Raw genomic sequence first — 13,337 nt, forward strand, 5'->3', positions numbered from 1 at the left:
ATTTCATAAAGAAATAATATTGCTTAGTGTACCCATATTCACTTATTGTACAGTATTCTCATTTTATGCCTGCAACTTCCTGCTTGTATGCATGTCCTTTGTTAATGGAAAACTTAAAGGTTCTTCTATTCTCTTCTGTCCTGGCATGCCCTGAATTTTCCCACAAGCGTTCCTGACTCCATCTGTGTTGCTATTAGACCTAGTTAGCTGTGTCACTTTGATTTACACACTGTAGAATCATATTTAAGCATCCCTTATGATTGCCATCTTGTTCTTTTTGATAGTTCTTCATTTGGTCCAGGGGAAGTTAGGGCAGATTGAAATCACATGCAGTCTCTCTGAGGAGGCAATTCATATATTGGACACAGGTAGTTTGAAATGGTCTAAGTATTTTGCCATGTTATCTGGTGGTCACTAAAGATTTCTACCACCCTCTTGTCAATCAAGTGGAATTTTATTGAAGCTTTCCTTGTTCAATCAATTGACTTCTTTAGGTTATCAGTGTTTTTCTTAATTTCTTTTTTTTCTTTTATTTATTTTTTTGTGGGGGTTTGGGGTGGGGGTAAGACAGAATTTTTCTGTGTAGCCCTGGCTGGCTTTGAACTAGAGAGCTCTGCTCTGCTTCCTGAGAATTGGGATTAAAGGTGTGTGCTACCACTGCCAAGCTTAATTTCTACTTAAACATAAACTATTCTTTGACACTGGTTTTAGGTTTTTACCAAAACTGAACAAAATATATAGACATTCTATGTTCTGTGCCCCAACCCCTGTCTATGTACAGTGTCCCATACCAGAGACAGATGTTTCCTAAAATTGACAAACCATGTTAGACCCTTGGGATCCTACAGTGTGAGGTATTTGCAGATGGGCAAATAAACACTTGTGGGTTTTCTTTGTCTTGTCTGTAGCATGGCACATCATTTCTGTGCTGTATAATATCCATCAGGATTTACCAGTTTCTCTTCATCTCCAGATGGTCATCATGGTTGCCTCTAATTATTGTCAGCTATGAACAAAGCTGCTGTTAACTTCCATGTATAGATTTCTTTGTGGACAAGTTTTCAACTCTCAAGTAAATTTTAAGGGCCCATGTTTCTGGATAAAAATTATGCTTATTTGTTTAAGGAACTACTAAACTTTCTTCCAGCACTTGATACCCATGATTTTACATTTCTGCAAGTGTGATTAGAATTCTGTTTCATACTCTTTTAAAGCCATTGTGTGATTCCTGATTTGGGATTTGTCTATCCCATTAAGCAAATAGTCTATGTGTGGAGACAACATTTTTGCAATGATGCAGATTAAATATCGAATAATCTACATGGTAGCTAAGTATTTTGTTACTAAGACTCAGCTTATATTTTATTGCTTAAAATTGCAGTTACCTAGTGACATTTGGAGTGGAACATTGAGGCCCATCTATATGTTGTCTTTGAATTGTTCGAGTCCTGTAGTATTTCTTAATCAAATTGTTCATTTTAAGCTTCAAGAGCTTTTTCAATGTCCTGGGTACTATCTTTATCTAATATGTCTTTTGGAGATCTTTGTGCTTGCTATGTGTTAGTTTGCTTTTTGTTGATTTTAATCCTAGACCCACAAAGTCCATCTGAGTGAGTGTGCATGTGCCATGGCTGCTAGTGAGCTGTGATAGTCTCCCAAATCTAACCCCCTTAATTATTTCTTTCCAGGTCAATGTAACTGTGGACTACATTAGACCGGCCAGCCCAGCCACAGAAACGGTTCCTGCCTTTTCAGAGCGTACCTGTGCCACTGTCACCATTGGAGGAATGTAAGTGCTCCAACTGGCACAGACTTGGCTTAAGTAGCTGAATACTCTGCTCAGTCAATCCCTCCCCACCCCCATGCTTTGCTTTCTCTTGCACTTAACCCAGTGAATTATAATTATGTTCCTGTGTAGCACTATATTTGTAAAGTACTTAATACTCATTAGCTAATCATATACTTCTATTTTTGTTATTATTTAAGATTTATTGGGCTCTGTGTGCTTGGCCCTATGAAGTACATTATTATTATTAATAATGCTATTTATTAAATATCAAGCTGTTCCTACATAGTATTCAAAAACTAGTTAAGAACTTTTTCCTATTGTTTTAGAAAGGTGAATTTTAACTACATTCTCCCATCAATAAATTGGGGAAGAAAAAATGAGAGAGATTAACTGGTCATTTCTTTGTAAAGAGATGATATAGTAGCTGTGCCCCAGCTATATTCTAAGGTCTCTTGGTAGCCTGCCTGATGAACCGAATCTTTCAGGGGAGGCATCTGACAGAAAAAGGAGGAAGCCCGCTGGGTTGTGCTTTAACAATAAATATTAAAGCAATCAGTCAGTCCCCAGTAGCAACTCTTATTACTCTCTGTAAAATATAACAGCATAGTCATTGTTTCTGTTTATCCTTAACAGTCTTAAGTGCTGCTTGTTACCAAACTGGGCCTTTTCTCTTCTTTTAAGGGGAAGCAAAGGATGAGGTTTTCAGCCAAGCAGGAATTATCTCACTGAATGTGCAGTGAAGCTGGGTAGGAAAACTGCTTAAAAGTTATGCTGGTCCACTATGTAGCTTCTAGAGCTCTCCTGTCAGGCAGGGGCCTCTTTCCCCTCATTGCTGCCTTTGCATTTGGGAAGGACTATTTTTAGGCAGTTCTTTCTCTTGTGTTTATTAATGTTGCTAATGTTCACACAGTGATTGTAGATTTCATTTCTGTGGAACAATCTCAGTGTAGGTAAGTGATATCACTACCTTTACACCAGCACAGCTATTATAAGGAGCCAGCTTTCCACAGACCAGATAGTATCTTGAAATGTAGAAAACTGTATGATAATTTAGTCATCATTCTGTTAAATATCTTACAATAGTTATTGTCAGTCAGTTTATGGTTCTGCACTGGAAAGTGCTGGTAGTTAGTATTCTCCTGTAGTAAAATTGTGACTGGAAGAAGCAGGGCTCGCCTCCATAGATGCTGTTCCTGCTTCCTAACTAGGTTTTTACGTCTGTGCAAACGTACATCTTTATTTTTGGCAGATGGCCTGTACCATCGTTTAACACTTCGTCAGAGTGCATTGTCTCACATACCACCAAAGCAGATTTAAAAATAACTTTACACTGTCTAGAATCAGATATTTAGGGACTGGCTTTTTCTGATTTAAAAATTTTTAGGATAATCTACAGCAGCCAACTTTAAAGTATTTCTACATTATGGAAAGCTATGCCCTGTTACTCAGACCTTCAGGTTCAAGTTTTATTTATCACTCTCTAAAACTGGGTAGATTCTTATTTAGTCCACCAGAAGTGGACTGGCTAGGTGGAATGACTGAGAAATGGGCATTTCCCCAGTATTTCTGTAATGGCTGTGCTGTTTACACCCCACCAACAATGTTGGAGAGTCCCCTTCTCCAGCACTAGGAGCCTTTGTGGATTGATATTGTTCTGTTCATAACCCTTGTGACTAGGTAGAGACAATACTTCATTGTTCCTTTGGCTTACTTTTTTTTTTTTTTTTTTTTTTTTTTGTTGTTTGTCTGATCTCTAGTAATGATGAGTATATTTTAATATGGTCCTTTGTAGGTCTTCTTTTGAGAAATATTTATTCCAGTTATTTCCTGTTTTGGTTCAATCATTTGCTTTTTGACCATTCATTTCTTTGAGTTTCTTTTGTATCCTGTACTCTGTGTATTCAGGAAGCAGAGACTTGATACACTCTTGACATTTGAAGTTATCAATATTGTTGAAGCTATCGTCCCCTAGACTGTTAATATCCTGGCATTGAGGAATTTTGTCTCTTCTACTCCAGTCAAGCTTCAGTAGCCCTCAGATGGTAGTCCGAGAAAATTGTTGAATGATTTGTTAACTGTAATGCAGTAAAGGTTCATTTAAGAAGCAGGCCTAACAGTTTTTTAATATTTCATTCCTGGATTGTACAGTTATGTTTGTTGGGGGTGGGTGGGTGACAGGGAGAAGACACATGTATAAGCCAGAGAACAACTTCAGGAGTCTGTTCTCCTTCATTATTGGATTCTGGAGCTCAAATCCAGGTCTTCAGGCTTGCCAAGGAAAGGCTTTTGGATTAAGCCATCTTTCCACCCACTTTGGGTTTGTTTCTATCTAACCAGAACTAGTAGCTGAAAGTTTTTCTCCTTCCCTTGTTCTAGAATCTTGGTGGTAAAGGTAGGTTTTCCTTAGCAGGCAGACCTCCAGACTTGCCTTTTGTGTCCCATGGGAAGGCCATTGTTTTCTCTTCATCTTGGTTTTTATTTACTTTTCTCCTTTCACCCGTGAATGTTCTTTATCTCAAAATAAACCTAAAATAATATTGTAGAAAAGTTGACTTATTAATAAAAATTCAAGCATTTATCTTATACTCAGAAATAATCTGTATTAAGAACTCTTGATCTGGTTTAATGATTAGATATTTAAAACCACTGTATAAAGAAGAGGATTTTTACCTAAGCAAAGATTTTCCTATATGTGTACAGATCAGAGGGCATCTTGAAGGATTTTGCTCTTTTTACCATGTAGATTCCTGGACCCATTGAGCCATCTCACTGACTCATATTTTTAGATCTCTAGTACATGACAAACATAAGTCACTTACTTGGTGTCCCAGAGAACAGCATATCTGAAATGAGGATTCAAATATACTAATAGCAGAACCTTACCTACAGCAGTGTGCCTCACTTTTTTTCAGCCATTTGAAAGTTGCTCCCCTCTATTCAGCTTTTAAAGCATGTGAGTTTTTCATAAACATTCTGTGTGCTTATATTTCACTGTTTAATATAACATTTAAAGAAATACATAATTACACAAGTACATGCTGTAAAATCTTGACAATGACTGAACAAATTCAATGAGGTGTTCAGGCTTGTTAGAGTGACCTTCTCTCCCTCTCACAAGCACCTTCCCTGCATTTGCTGTTGCCATGGGTTGTGTGGGTCTGTTAAGGGAAGGGTTAAAGGTGTTGTGTGGTGAGCATTTCCTTCTGGAAGGCAGGCTTTGCCCTGGCTTGTCAGTGTGTGCTGTGGAGCGAAGAAGAGATCCACCCAAATGACTCTACAGACTTAACATGCCTACATGAGGCCTGCCCCACACCTCATGGCTCTCCCATTGCTCAGACTCCTGACTGGAGGAGCTCCTTTGAAGTTGATGATTCCAGGGGAACAAGAAGAAAGAGGCAGATGAGATGGTGTCTTCCAAAGGGCTACTTCAAAGGGGATTTTTAGAGGTACTGGCACATGCCAAATATGTGCACTGTCTGTATTCTTGGTAGGGCTCAGTAGAACCCTTATGGTCACCCTCTTGATGTTTAAATGGGAGGGAGGCAACTCTTGGGGCCCTGTGGGCCCTTACTGGTGTCACTCAGGTTTCAGCTCCTCATGTCGTTCCCTTCAAGGTAATCAATGCAAAACAGGGTTCGTCATTCCTCTAATAGATTAAATTTTGATTAACTTTACTGTGGAGTTGGCAAGAGCTGTTATCTGTTAATCAAAACAGTTTAAATAAAAAATAAAAAGACCAAACCCTGAGTCCTTTCTCATTCTCTTGCTCCCGGGTTGGGAATTAGCTGATCTTTTTAGGCCTGGTTTTTGATGTGAAGCTGTCAAGATGGCGCTGCCTGTTAATTACTTTTTATTGTATTTAAGACACTTAAATAACTCTTCTTGTGATTTAGTCTTCTATGTAATTAGCTGCAGTGATTAAAATCTCATTCTTTCCTTTTTGCCAGTGCTTTTTTGAAAAGTGAGATTTTTTTTCTGGGGTGACCTTTCCCTGTGCTGGACTTCCCAATTACTTTGAGCTCCAATTTGGCAAATCCATAAAACCTATTAACTCATAGCTCATATTTATGCCTATCATATATTCAAAGAAAAGTATTATAAGACTAACTCTTCATCTTTATATTAAAAGACACCTGAAATTATAACTAGTTTAGCTTCACACAAATACACACTCTCACCTTCTCCCCAAGTTCATCCCTGCAAGTCTGTCATATATCAAGATACATTTGTCAACCAGCCATTTCCCCACTCTTTCTCAGTTCATGGCATATTTTACACTGGTAGAAAATGTTGGAGGGGCCCATGTTTTATGAGAGAGATGGTTTGGAATTTTTCACAATTTTGCTCTGTGTTTCTGTGTGCCTCTGTATCCCTGCCTCACCCTTCTTGGCCCCTTCATTGCCTCTGCCTTTCATTCTTGATACTAGTGTTGAGTATAGGGCCCTGCCATATGAGGAACTGTCCACATATTTGTGTTTAGGGATTCTGGGGTGACCTCTTTGCTCTGAGTACTCTCTTGCAGACCTGTCTTTATGAATTTCCTTCTGTCTTTGGATTCTTCACAGATAGAGAATCATTCTCCTGTAGTCACATGAACTAGACTCCTGAACTCCCAAGGAAAGGGCTGACTTCATTTACTTGCTTTGATTTCTCGGGAGCACGTTTGTGCAGCTGTCCCACTGAAGCATTGGGCTAAGTCTTGCCTCGCTCAGCTAGAATAAGCCTTTTTTAGTCCCTGCTGCTTCTCCCCCTTCCTTTAAACCCCCCCCCCCATCCCAATCACAGTAAGAATAAGTGTCATGCAATCTCCAGAGTTCATAGCTTTGAAGCTTTCCTTGTCCACCAATCTCCCCCTCAGTTCTAAATCCTAAACTATAGCAGTATCATTTCTCTTCACATGGAAAGAAAGTAGCTCCCTTTCCTGAGTCCCAAACCTACCAGCATTTAAAAGAGATACTTAGATTGTTTTCTCGGAGGCTGCTTGATTAATATAATTTTTACTTTGTGTAATAGAAAGACTTCCATTGGTTTTTGTCTCTGTCAGTAAGTGGCTAACAATACTTGGGAAAATAGTTGACTCTGTTCTGATATAACTCAAGGATAGCAATCATTTGGAGAGACTCGTCCCACAAGGCACCATACGAACATGCCAGTTGAACAAATTCAGTACTGGAGTCTGGAAGATAGTGTTGAGTTTCAGACAAATCTGTCTCTTTTGTTCAAATATTTGTGACTGTCTCTGAACAGCTCATGCTGCCATGTTTTGGCTTCTTTAAAGCCCTTGGTTTCAGATTACTTGATAGCCATTACTGCCTTATGGAGCTTCAGCGTAGCATTTTATAATGGCACCTGTGGATGTCAAACTTATGTGAGAGCTTCCCCGCCCCCCCCCCCCTTTTTTTACAGTAGCAATTGAGTAGACTGGCTAAATACTTTCTGAGTCTATTTAGAACTCTGCCTTTCTTTTTCTCAGAGTAGACCCTGGAGAGCCTGGGAGACAATGAGGCTTTGCCTCAGACCAGTAAGTCAATCCTCAGGGAAGACTGTCTTTGAATAGTGATAGATATTTGGCCCAACAAGGGAGCAGAGTTAAGGCTTCTCTGAATGTTCTCTTAAGAACCACGAGACTTACATGTAATTCTTTAGTTTTATGTGCATTGGTATTTTGCCTGCATGCATGTCTAGGTACCACTTTTATGGTCGGTGCCCATGGAGGCCAGGAGAGGGCATTAGATTCCTTAGAAGTAGTATACAGAAGGTTATGGGCCAGTGCACCATCTAGGTGCCAGGAATTGAACCCAGATTTTCTGGAAGAACAGCCATAACCACTGAGCTATCTTTGTAACCCCCTAAAATTATTTTCATTTTTAAGTTTGTGACTATGTGGGGAGTGGCACGGAATATGCACACATGGGAGTATAGGCCCTTGTGAGCTCTAAGAGAGCCTGTTGGATTCCTTAGAGGTAGAATTACCTGGAGCCTAGCTCAGGTTCTTTGTAATAGCATTACAAGTTTGTAACTGCTAAGCAATCTCTCTAATTGACCTGCTATCTCCCCTCTCCTCTTTTTTTTTTTTTTTTCTGTAGAAAAGAGAAAGAACAGTCCTCATAGCCCAGGCTAATCTCTTACTTACTATGTAGTGCAGTATGATCTTAAACTCTTAACTCTTCTGCCTCAGCCCAAGTCTAGGGTTTCAGACATACTCACCTGTTTTCCTCATGGAAAACTCTGCAATATTTATGAGTAGTTTTTCTTCAAGAAACAAAGGTGTTATTTATTCGGGGCATAAGAAGGTTAATCTTTATTCCAGTTTTGCCAGACTTTTGCAGAGGCCTTATCTTACCACTTGGAAATTGGAAATAGGGTAAATTATTGTAGAACTAATTCTTATAAATATTAAGATAGGTCAGCAACTGACTAAAACATTTACATGCCACTGAGTGAAACTAACATGCTCTTTATCCTGGTTCATTCAGTGTGGAAAAGTTCTGGGAATCCCATTTACTTACCATTGTTCCTGCAAGGTTGCTCTAGGTGGGCTCTGGAGCCTCCAAGGTAGCCACTTTGATACGGACTAGGTGTTAACTTTCAGAGAGTTTGGCTAGTAACCTTCAGTTGACTTCTTTCTGATCACCATTAAATTGGTGTGCTCTTTATTATGAATGTTAAGGAAAATGGCAAACTCAAATTTCTTTTCTCCTTTTTAACACTTTTATTCCATGATCATGATATATAGCATTTATTGCATTTCATTTCTGTCATCTCAATTGTCTTCTATAATTTGTCCATAAATTTATCCCTAAAGTTTAATTCTGCCCCCATAGTAGTTATAATATATAATTGCATTAGACATTAGAATTATATCAGACCAAAAAGTGTGATAGTGATTAAGCCTATGTACTGAAGTTTCCCAGAATTTTGCATTGGTTTCTCCTGACCCTCCCTTTCTGTGCCTCATGTTCAGCTACTGCTTACTTCCTGGTTTTCTCTATGGCATTTCTTCTCATTTCACTGTTGAGAAGCAAACTTTCTGAATTCCTACATGTCTAGGACTATTTTCATATGAACTGAACTCTTAATTATTCTACCTTCAAAATAACAGAATTTTTAAAAACTTCTGTGAACTTCGAAGTTTTGACAATATTTTTATTTAAGTTTGGTTTGCTGAAATGCTTTCAAGTTGTTACTAGGTATATGTTACAGCTACATACTTAAGGTGCTATTTAAAAGAGCATTGATCTTTAAAAGCTTACTTTTTGTTTTATTTGGTTTGAGACAGGGCCCTCCTATGTAGCTTAAGCTGACCGTGGACTCAATCTACCTTCCTTGGGCTCCTGAGTGCTAGACATACATGTGTGCCCAGCACCACTGTTGGATTTTAGGACACTTTAAAAACATATCTTGGATTGTTTTCTCCCTGTTTAACTTTCTCCTTTACTTCTGTAAACTATATTGACCTTTTGCTATGGCTTTTTCTAGAGACCATGCTTTATATTTCCTTTCAGTATTGGAAGAGACGCATCGGCTACAACCTCCAGGGTCCTTGTTTGCCCAGCCAATCATACATAATTGACTTACATTCACTTTTATGTTTAGTCACTATCGTATTTGTTCATTCATTTAGTTGCCCATTAGTTGATTCTTCATGTATTTATAGAATGCTTGTGTATTTAATGTGTGCACTGTGTAAGGCATCATAGCTGCACTGGTAAAACTGGAAGGATTTCCACCTTCACAAAATTTACACATTGTTCTATTGATGTATCTAACTTTATTTTGGTTGATTTATTTTAGAACTTTAATTTCTATTTAAGTATGCAGTTATAGTACCATCTTTCCAGTTCATAAACACAGTTTTATTAACTGAGTACTACTTAAAAGAATGAGCACCTGTTTCATCTGTGACTGATGTGTTCTCTTTGTTTATTTTGTTCCTTTTCTTCTCAAGTCCCCAAATGTTCTATGTACTTTGACTTATATTTATGGAGACAGGCAGATGCTTAATAGTTGAAGTAGGATGATATTCTCTGCATTGTCACAGTGCTGCTCCCCAGACTATCTCAGATGGGAAAGGGACAGGTAAGCAGGCTGTGTTAGAAGCAGCCTTTACAAGGTGCTCCCCAAACATCAGGCCTGGAGCAGGAAATTCCAGAGTCCAGTAAAGTTGTCTTGGCAGACCGGGCTCAGTTAGGAGCTTTAGTGCACTTCATAGGACAGACACTGGCTGCATTGTGGTGTACCTCGCTCTCCCCTGCTTTTTGCTCAAGCCATAGAACCCATTTGATAGTTCCAGTGTTACATTTCCTACCATCTGTATATACTTGTTTCTTTGGGGCAAACAGCCTACTGATTGACAGTTGGAGACTGGCTTTGCTATCAAGTTGAAAGTCACCATCTTTTAAAGGCTTTTCTCAAGGATTGAAAATGAAGGCTACCTTTCTCATGTTTATGAGATTTTTGGAGTAATGAAGACTCACAAGTCTGGAGCTCTAAATTGAGGAATATATAGTTTTAGCTTTTTTTTTTTTCATATAATGTTTGAGAAAATTTTAGTGGCTTCTAGTCTTATGTTGTATGTATGGGTAAACTCTGTAACAAGCTGGCTATGAAGGTAGAAAATCTGTGAAGGTAAATCCTTTTATGTGAAAACAATGGACTAGTGGGGAATTATGTCATTTTCTTAGTTTGATTAAAATGGTCTGTTTCCAAAACACCCATCTTTTCAGATCTCATCTAGAAGGAGCAGGAGACAAGGGAACTTGCAGAATTTAAAGCACTCTGCTAGTAGACATTCAGTGTTTGATGCAATTTTATTAGTGTACTTTTTGTGGTCTACAAAGATCCATGGTCTTAAGTGAAAAATTTGCAGCTCTATCTCAATGAGCCTTTTTAAAAGGGTTTTCTGCAAACAACCTATGTTTTATGGAGCACACATTCAATTATGGAATAGCAGACATGCCTATAATAGCATGCCTGCTTATAAAGGTATGTTTTTAGCTGTTGCCAAGTGTTAGACCAGACCTTTCTGTTCTTGGTGATTTTGTGAGTTTCAAAGAGACCCAGGAGTGCTCCCTCTGTCCAGCTTTTTTGAATGGGGTTTCTGATTGTTGGTTTACTGGTATCTTCAGAGCCTCTTCAGTGTGGTCCTTTGTATTTGCAGTTTCCTGTCTTTTTTGGTGTTCATGCTATTTCTCCATCAGTCTGACCCCTTCTGCTTTCCATCTTTCAGAATCTGCACATTTCTGCTGTGTTGTTGATATACTTTCTACCTACCGGTCCATATTTTTTAGAGCTTTATTGTTTTTCTGTGTTTATCTTTGCTTTCCTTTGTTAGGGCCTTGTTGTGAACAAGTTTTCAGCCTAGCCGTTCTGACCTTCCACATACATTCCTTCTTTATTTCTATGGCTACAGTAGTTGATGTAACAAGAAGAAACATGTGCATGTTTACCATTAACCAAAACATCTGGGTCCTTTAAATGCTGGTTTTTAAACCTTTTCTCTTTATAATTCCTGTCATAAGAGATACAGGACTGGAGTTTTTACAGATTTTTCTATCTCTCACTTGTGATAGTGCTTAATAGACTGGCTGCCATTTATACTGAGTGGTCTTTTTAAAAGTAATTGAAATTATAGAAACATTTTCAGAAAAGCTAAAAAAATAGGGTTGGCTTTCCTCCGTTTCTCCCAGACCCAATAGTTGCACAATTGAGACATTTGGATCTCTGTGGCTTTTTTTTTTTTTTTTTTCCTGTGTAGAGTTTGTAAGTAAAACAGACATGAAGTAAACAACCTCTGTTTTATTGTCAAATGGCTGTATAATCTTGGGTTCTCAGCTTATTGTCTGTAAGTTAGAGATATTAGTGGTGCTATTATAAAGCCGATATTGTAAAGATTAAATGTGCTAATATATTTTAAACTTTCTGTTGAGCACACTCTCCACTCAGTGGTCACTGTTGACCTAAAGGCTTTTCTCCTCCCTACACCCCTCTCAGATATCTAGCCATTTCCTTTCTTCAGATATTCCTGATGTACAGCAAATTCTCTTCCATGTTTTATATGCCTTTATTTTCTTGTTTATCACATAGTCTTATGATCCCAGCCATGGATAATAAACCTTAACAAATAAATCAGAACATTCATTTAATATATTCCCTGAACTGAGTGATCACTGAGAGGTAGAATGCTTCTTTGCCTAATATATTTAGATCCTGGGCTCGAATCCTACACTACTTTCCTCAGTGTCTTATTGGATTATGGTCTGGATTTTACCCTCTGTTTGATGCTAAAGCATTTTGTTCACATAGACAGTAATGATTGCCAAATTTTTGCATAAATGTAGATATGTGGACTGTGCTATTGTCAGCCTTTCAAAAAACTTCACATACCATTGCCATTTAATGAGGCCAGGAACAGTGCTGGCTGCCTTCCCTTCGTGTGCTAGGTGCCTGCCAACTAAGAAGGCAAGTGTGGAATGCTATTAGTGTAACAGGCTGGGCAGACTGTAGAAGCCTTTATGAGTTTGTCTTCATCTAGTGAAAATGAATTAAAATATGGGGGAGATTTAGTATAAACATCACAGTCTCAGATATAAGCGTAGATGGTTAAGAGCAGTGGCATAGGGAAGGGGTTTGAGACTACTTTCTCAAGATTCTATGTAGAACCTTTGGCTTTCTGATGTATCGTCATACAAATAGAGTCAGCAGGTCTTTGCTCTAATATGTGCTTCCATTGTGTTGAAATTGTGATTTATCAACCAACCATCAATGTCAAGTCAGAAGCAAGGGGGATTTTCACAGTTCTTGGCCATCCTCCTCTTTCTTTCTTTCTTTTTTTTTTTTTTAGATGTATCAGCTTAGCATTGGCAATTTTTTTATATTTTAACCAAGAACTAACTGCATCAAATTTCTCCTCTCTGAAATGTTTGTGCTCCTTTATGTGTCATTTAGCACAATCTGCAGCTATGAAAACATCCAATGAAGAGAAGGCTGGCCACAGCGTCTCCTTAGTGGCTCATTCTATTTCAAAGCAGGAAGCCAAGTCACTTCTTTATCCTCAAAGGGAAGGAAGGAATAAGATGTTTGAAAACCCCTTAACCTCTTGTTGGGCTTAGTTGTCTTTCACACTAGAACGACAACTCATTGAGTAAAACAGAAAATTCTGCTTTTCAATTCTTATGAAAACCCTTGGCCTGATTCCCCACCCATATTTTGCTTTCTGTGTATACTTCTGTTTCACTGGCTCTTACTTATAGAATTCTGCAACACTTTAGGCCTCAGTAAAGGTAGACTTTGGATTTGTTTCGGGTGCTAATAAATTTTGGGGAGCAAAAACATGCTCCTCCTTGTGTCAGCTGACTAGGCTGTGATCATGAACTGTAATGGGGCAAGGTGGAGAATTCTGTCATTTTTCTACCATCTAAACAAGACAAAAACCTAATTTAAGTTTTCTCTCTGAGAATCAACGTGTACCAAAACAATTTCGTTCTATCTTATCAAAAATGATTGAGTTCAGTAGTGCTAGGTGCTCCTTGACAGCCTTCCAGAATCT

The 13,337-nt window shown here is 38.4% G+C and overlaps 1 protein-coding gene across 1 annotated transcript in view; it reads left to right on the plus strand.

Annotated features, from left to right (window-relative positions):
* Window positions 1-13,337, plus strand: part of SND1 (staphylococcal nuclease and tudor domain containing 1) — a 385,665-nt gene that overhangs the window by 172,175 nt on the left and 200,153 nt on the right. Inside the window, exon 12 of the mRNA XM_080936109.1 lies at window positions 1,689-1,789. Coding sequence (XP_080792235.1) covers window positions 1,689-1,789 — 101 coding nt within the window. The remainder of the gene's footprint in view (window positions 1-1,688; window positions 1,790-13,337) is intronic.

This window comes from Micromys minutus (assembly GCF_963924665.1).
Source record: "Micromys minutus genome assembly, chromosome: 23".
In the NCBI taxonomy this organism is placed as follows: Eukaryota; Metazoa; Chordata; class Mammalia; order Rodentia; family Muridae; genus Micromys; species Micromys minutus.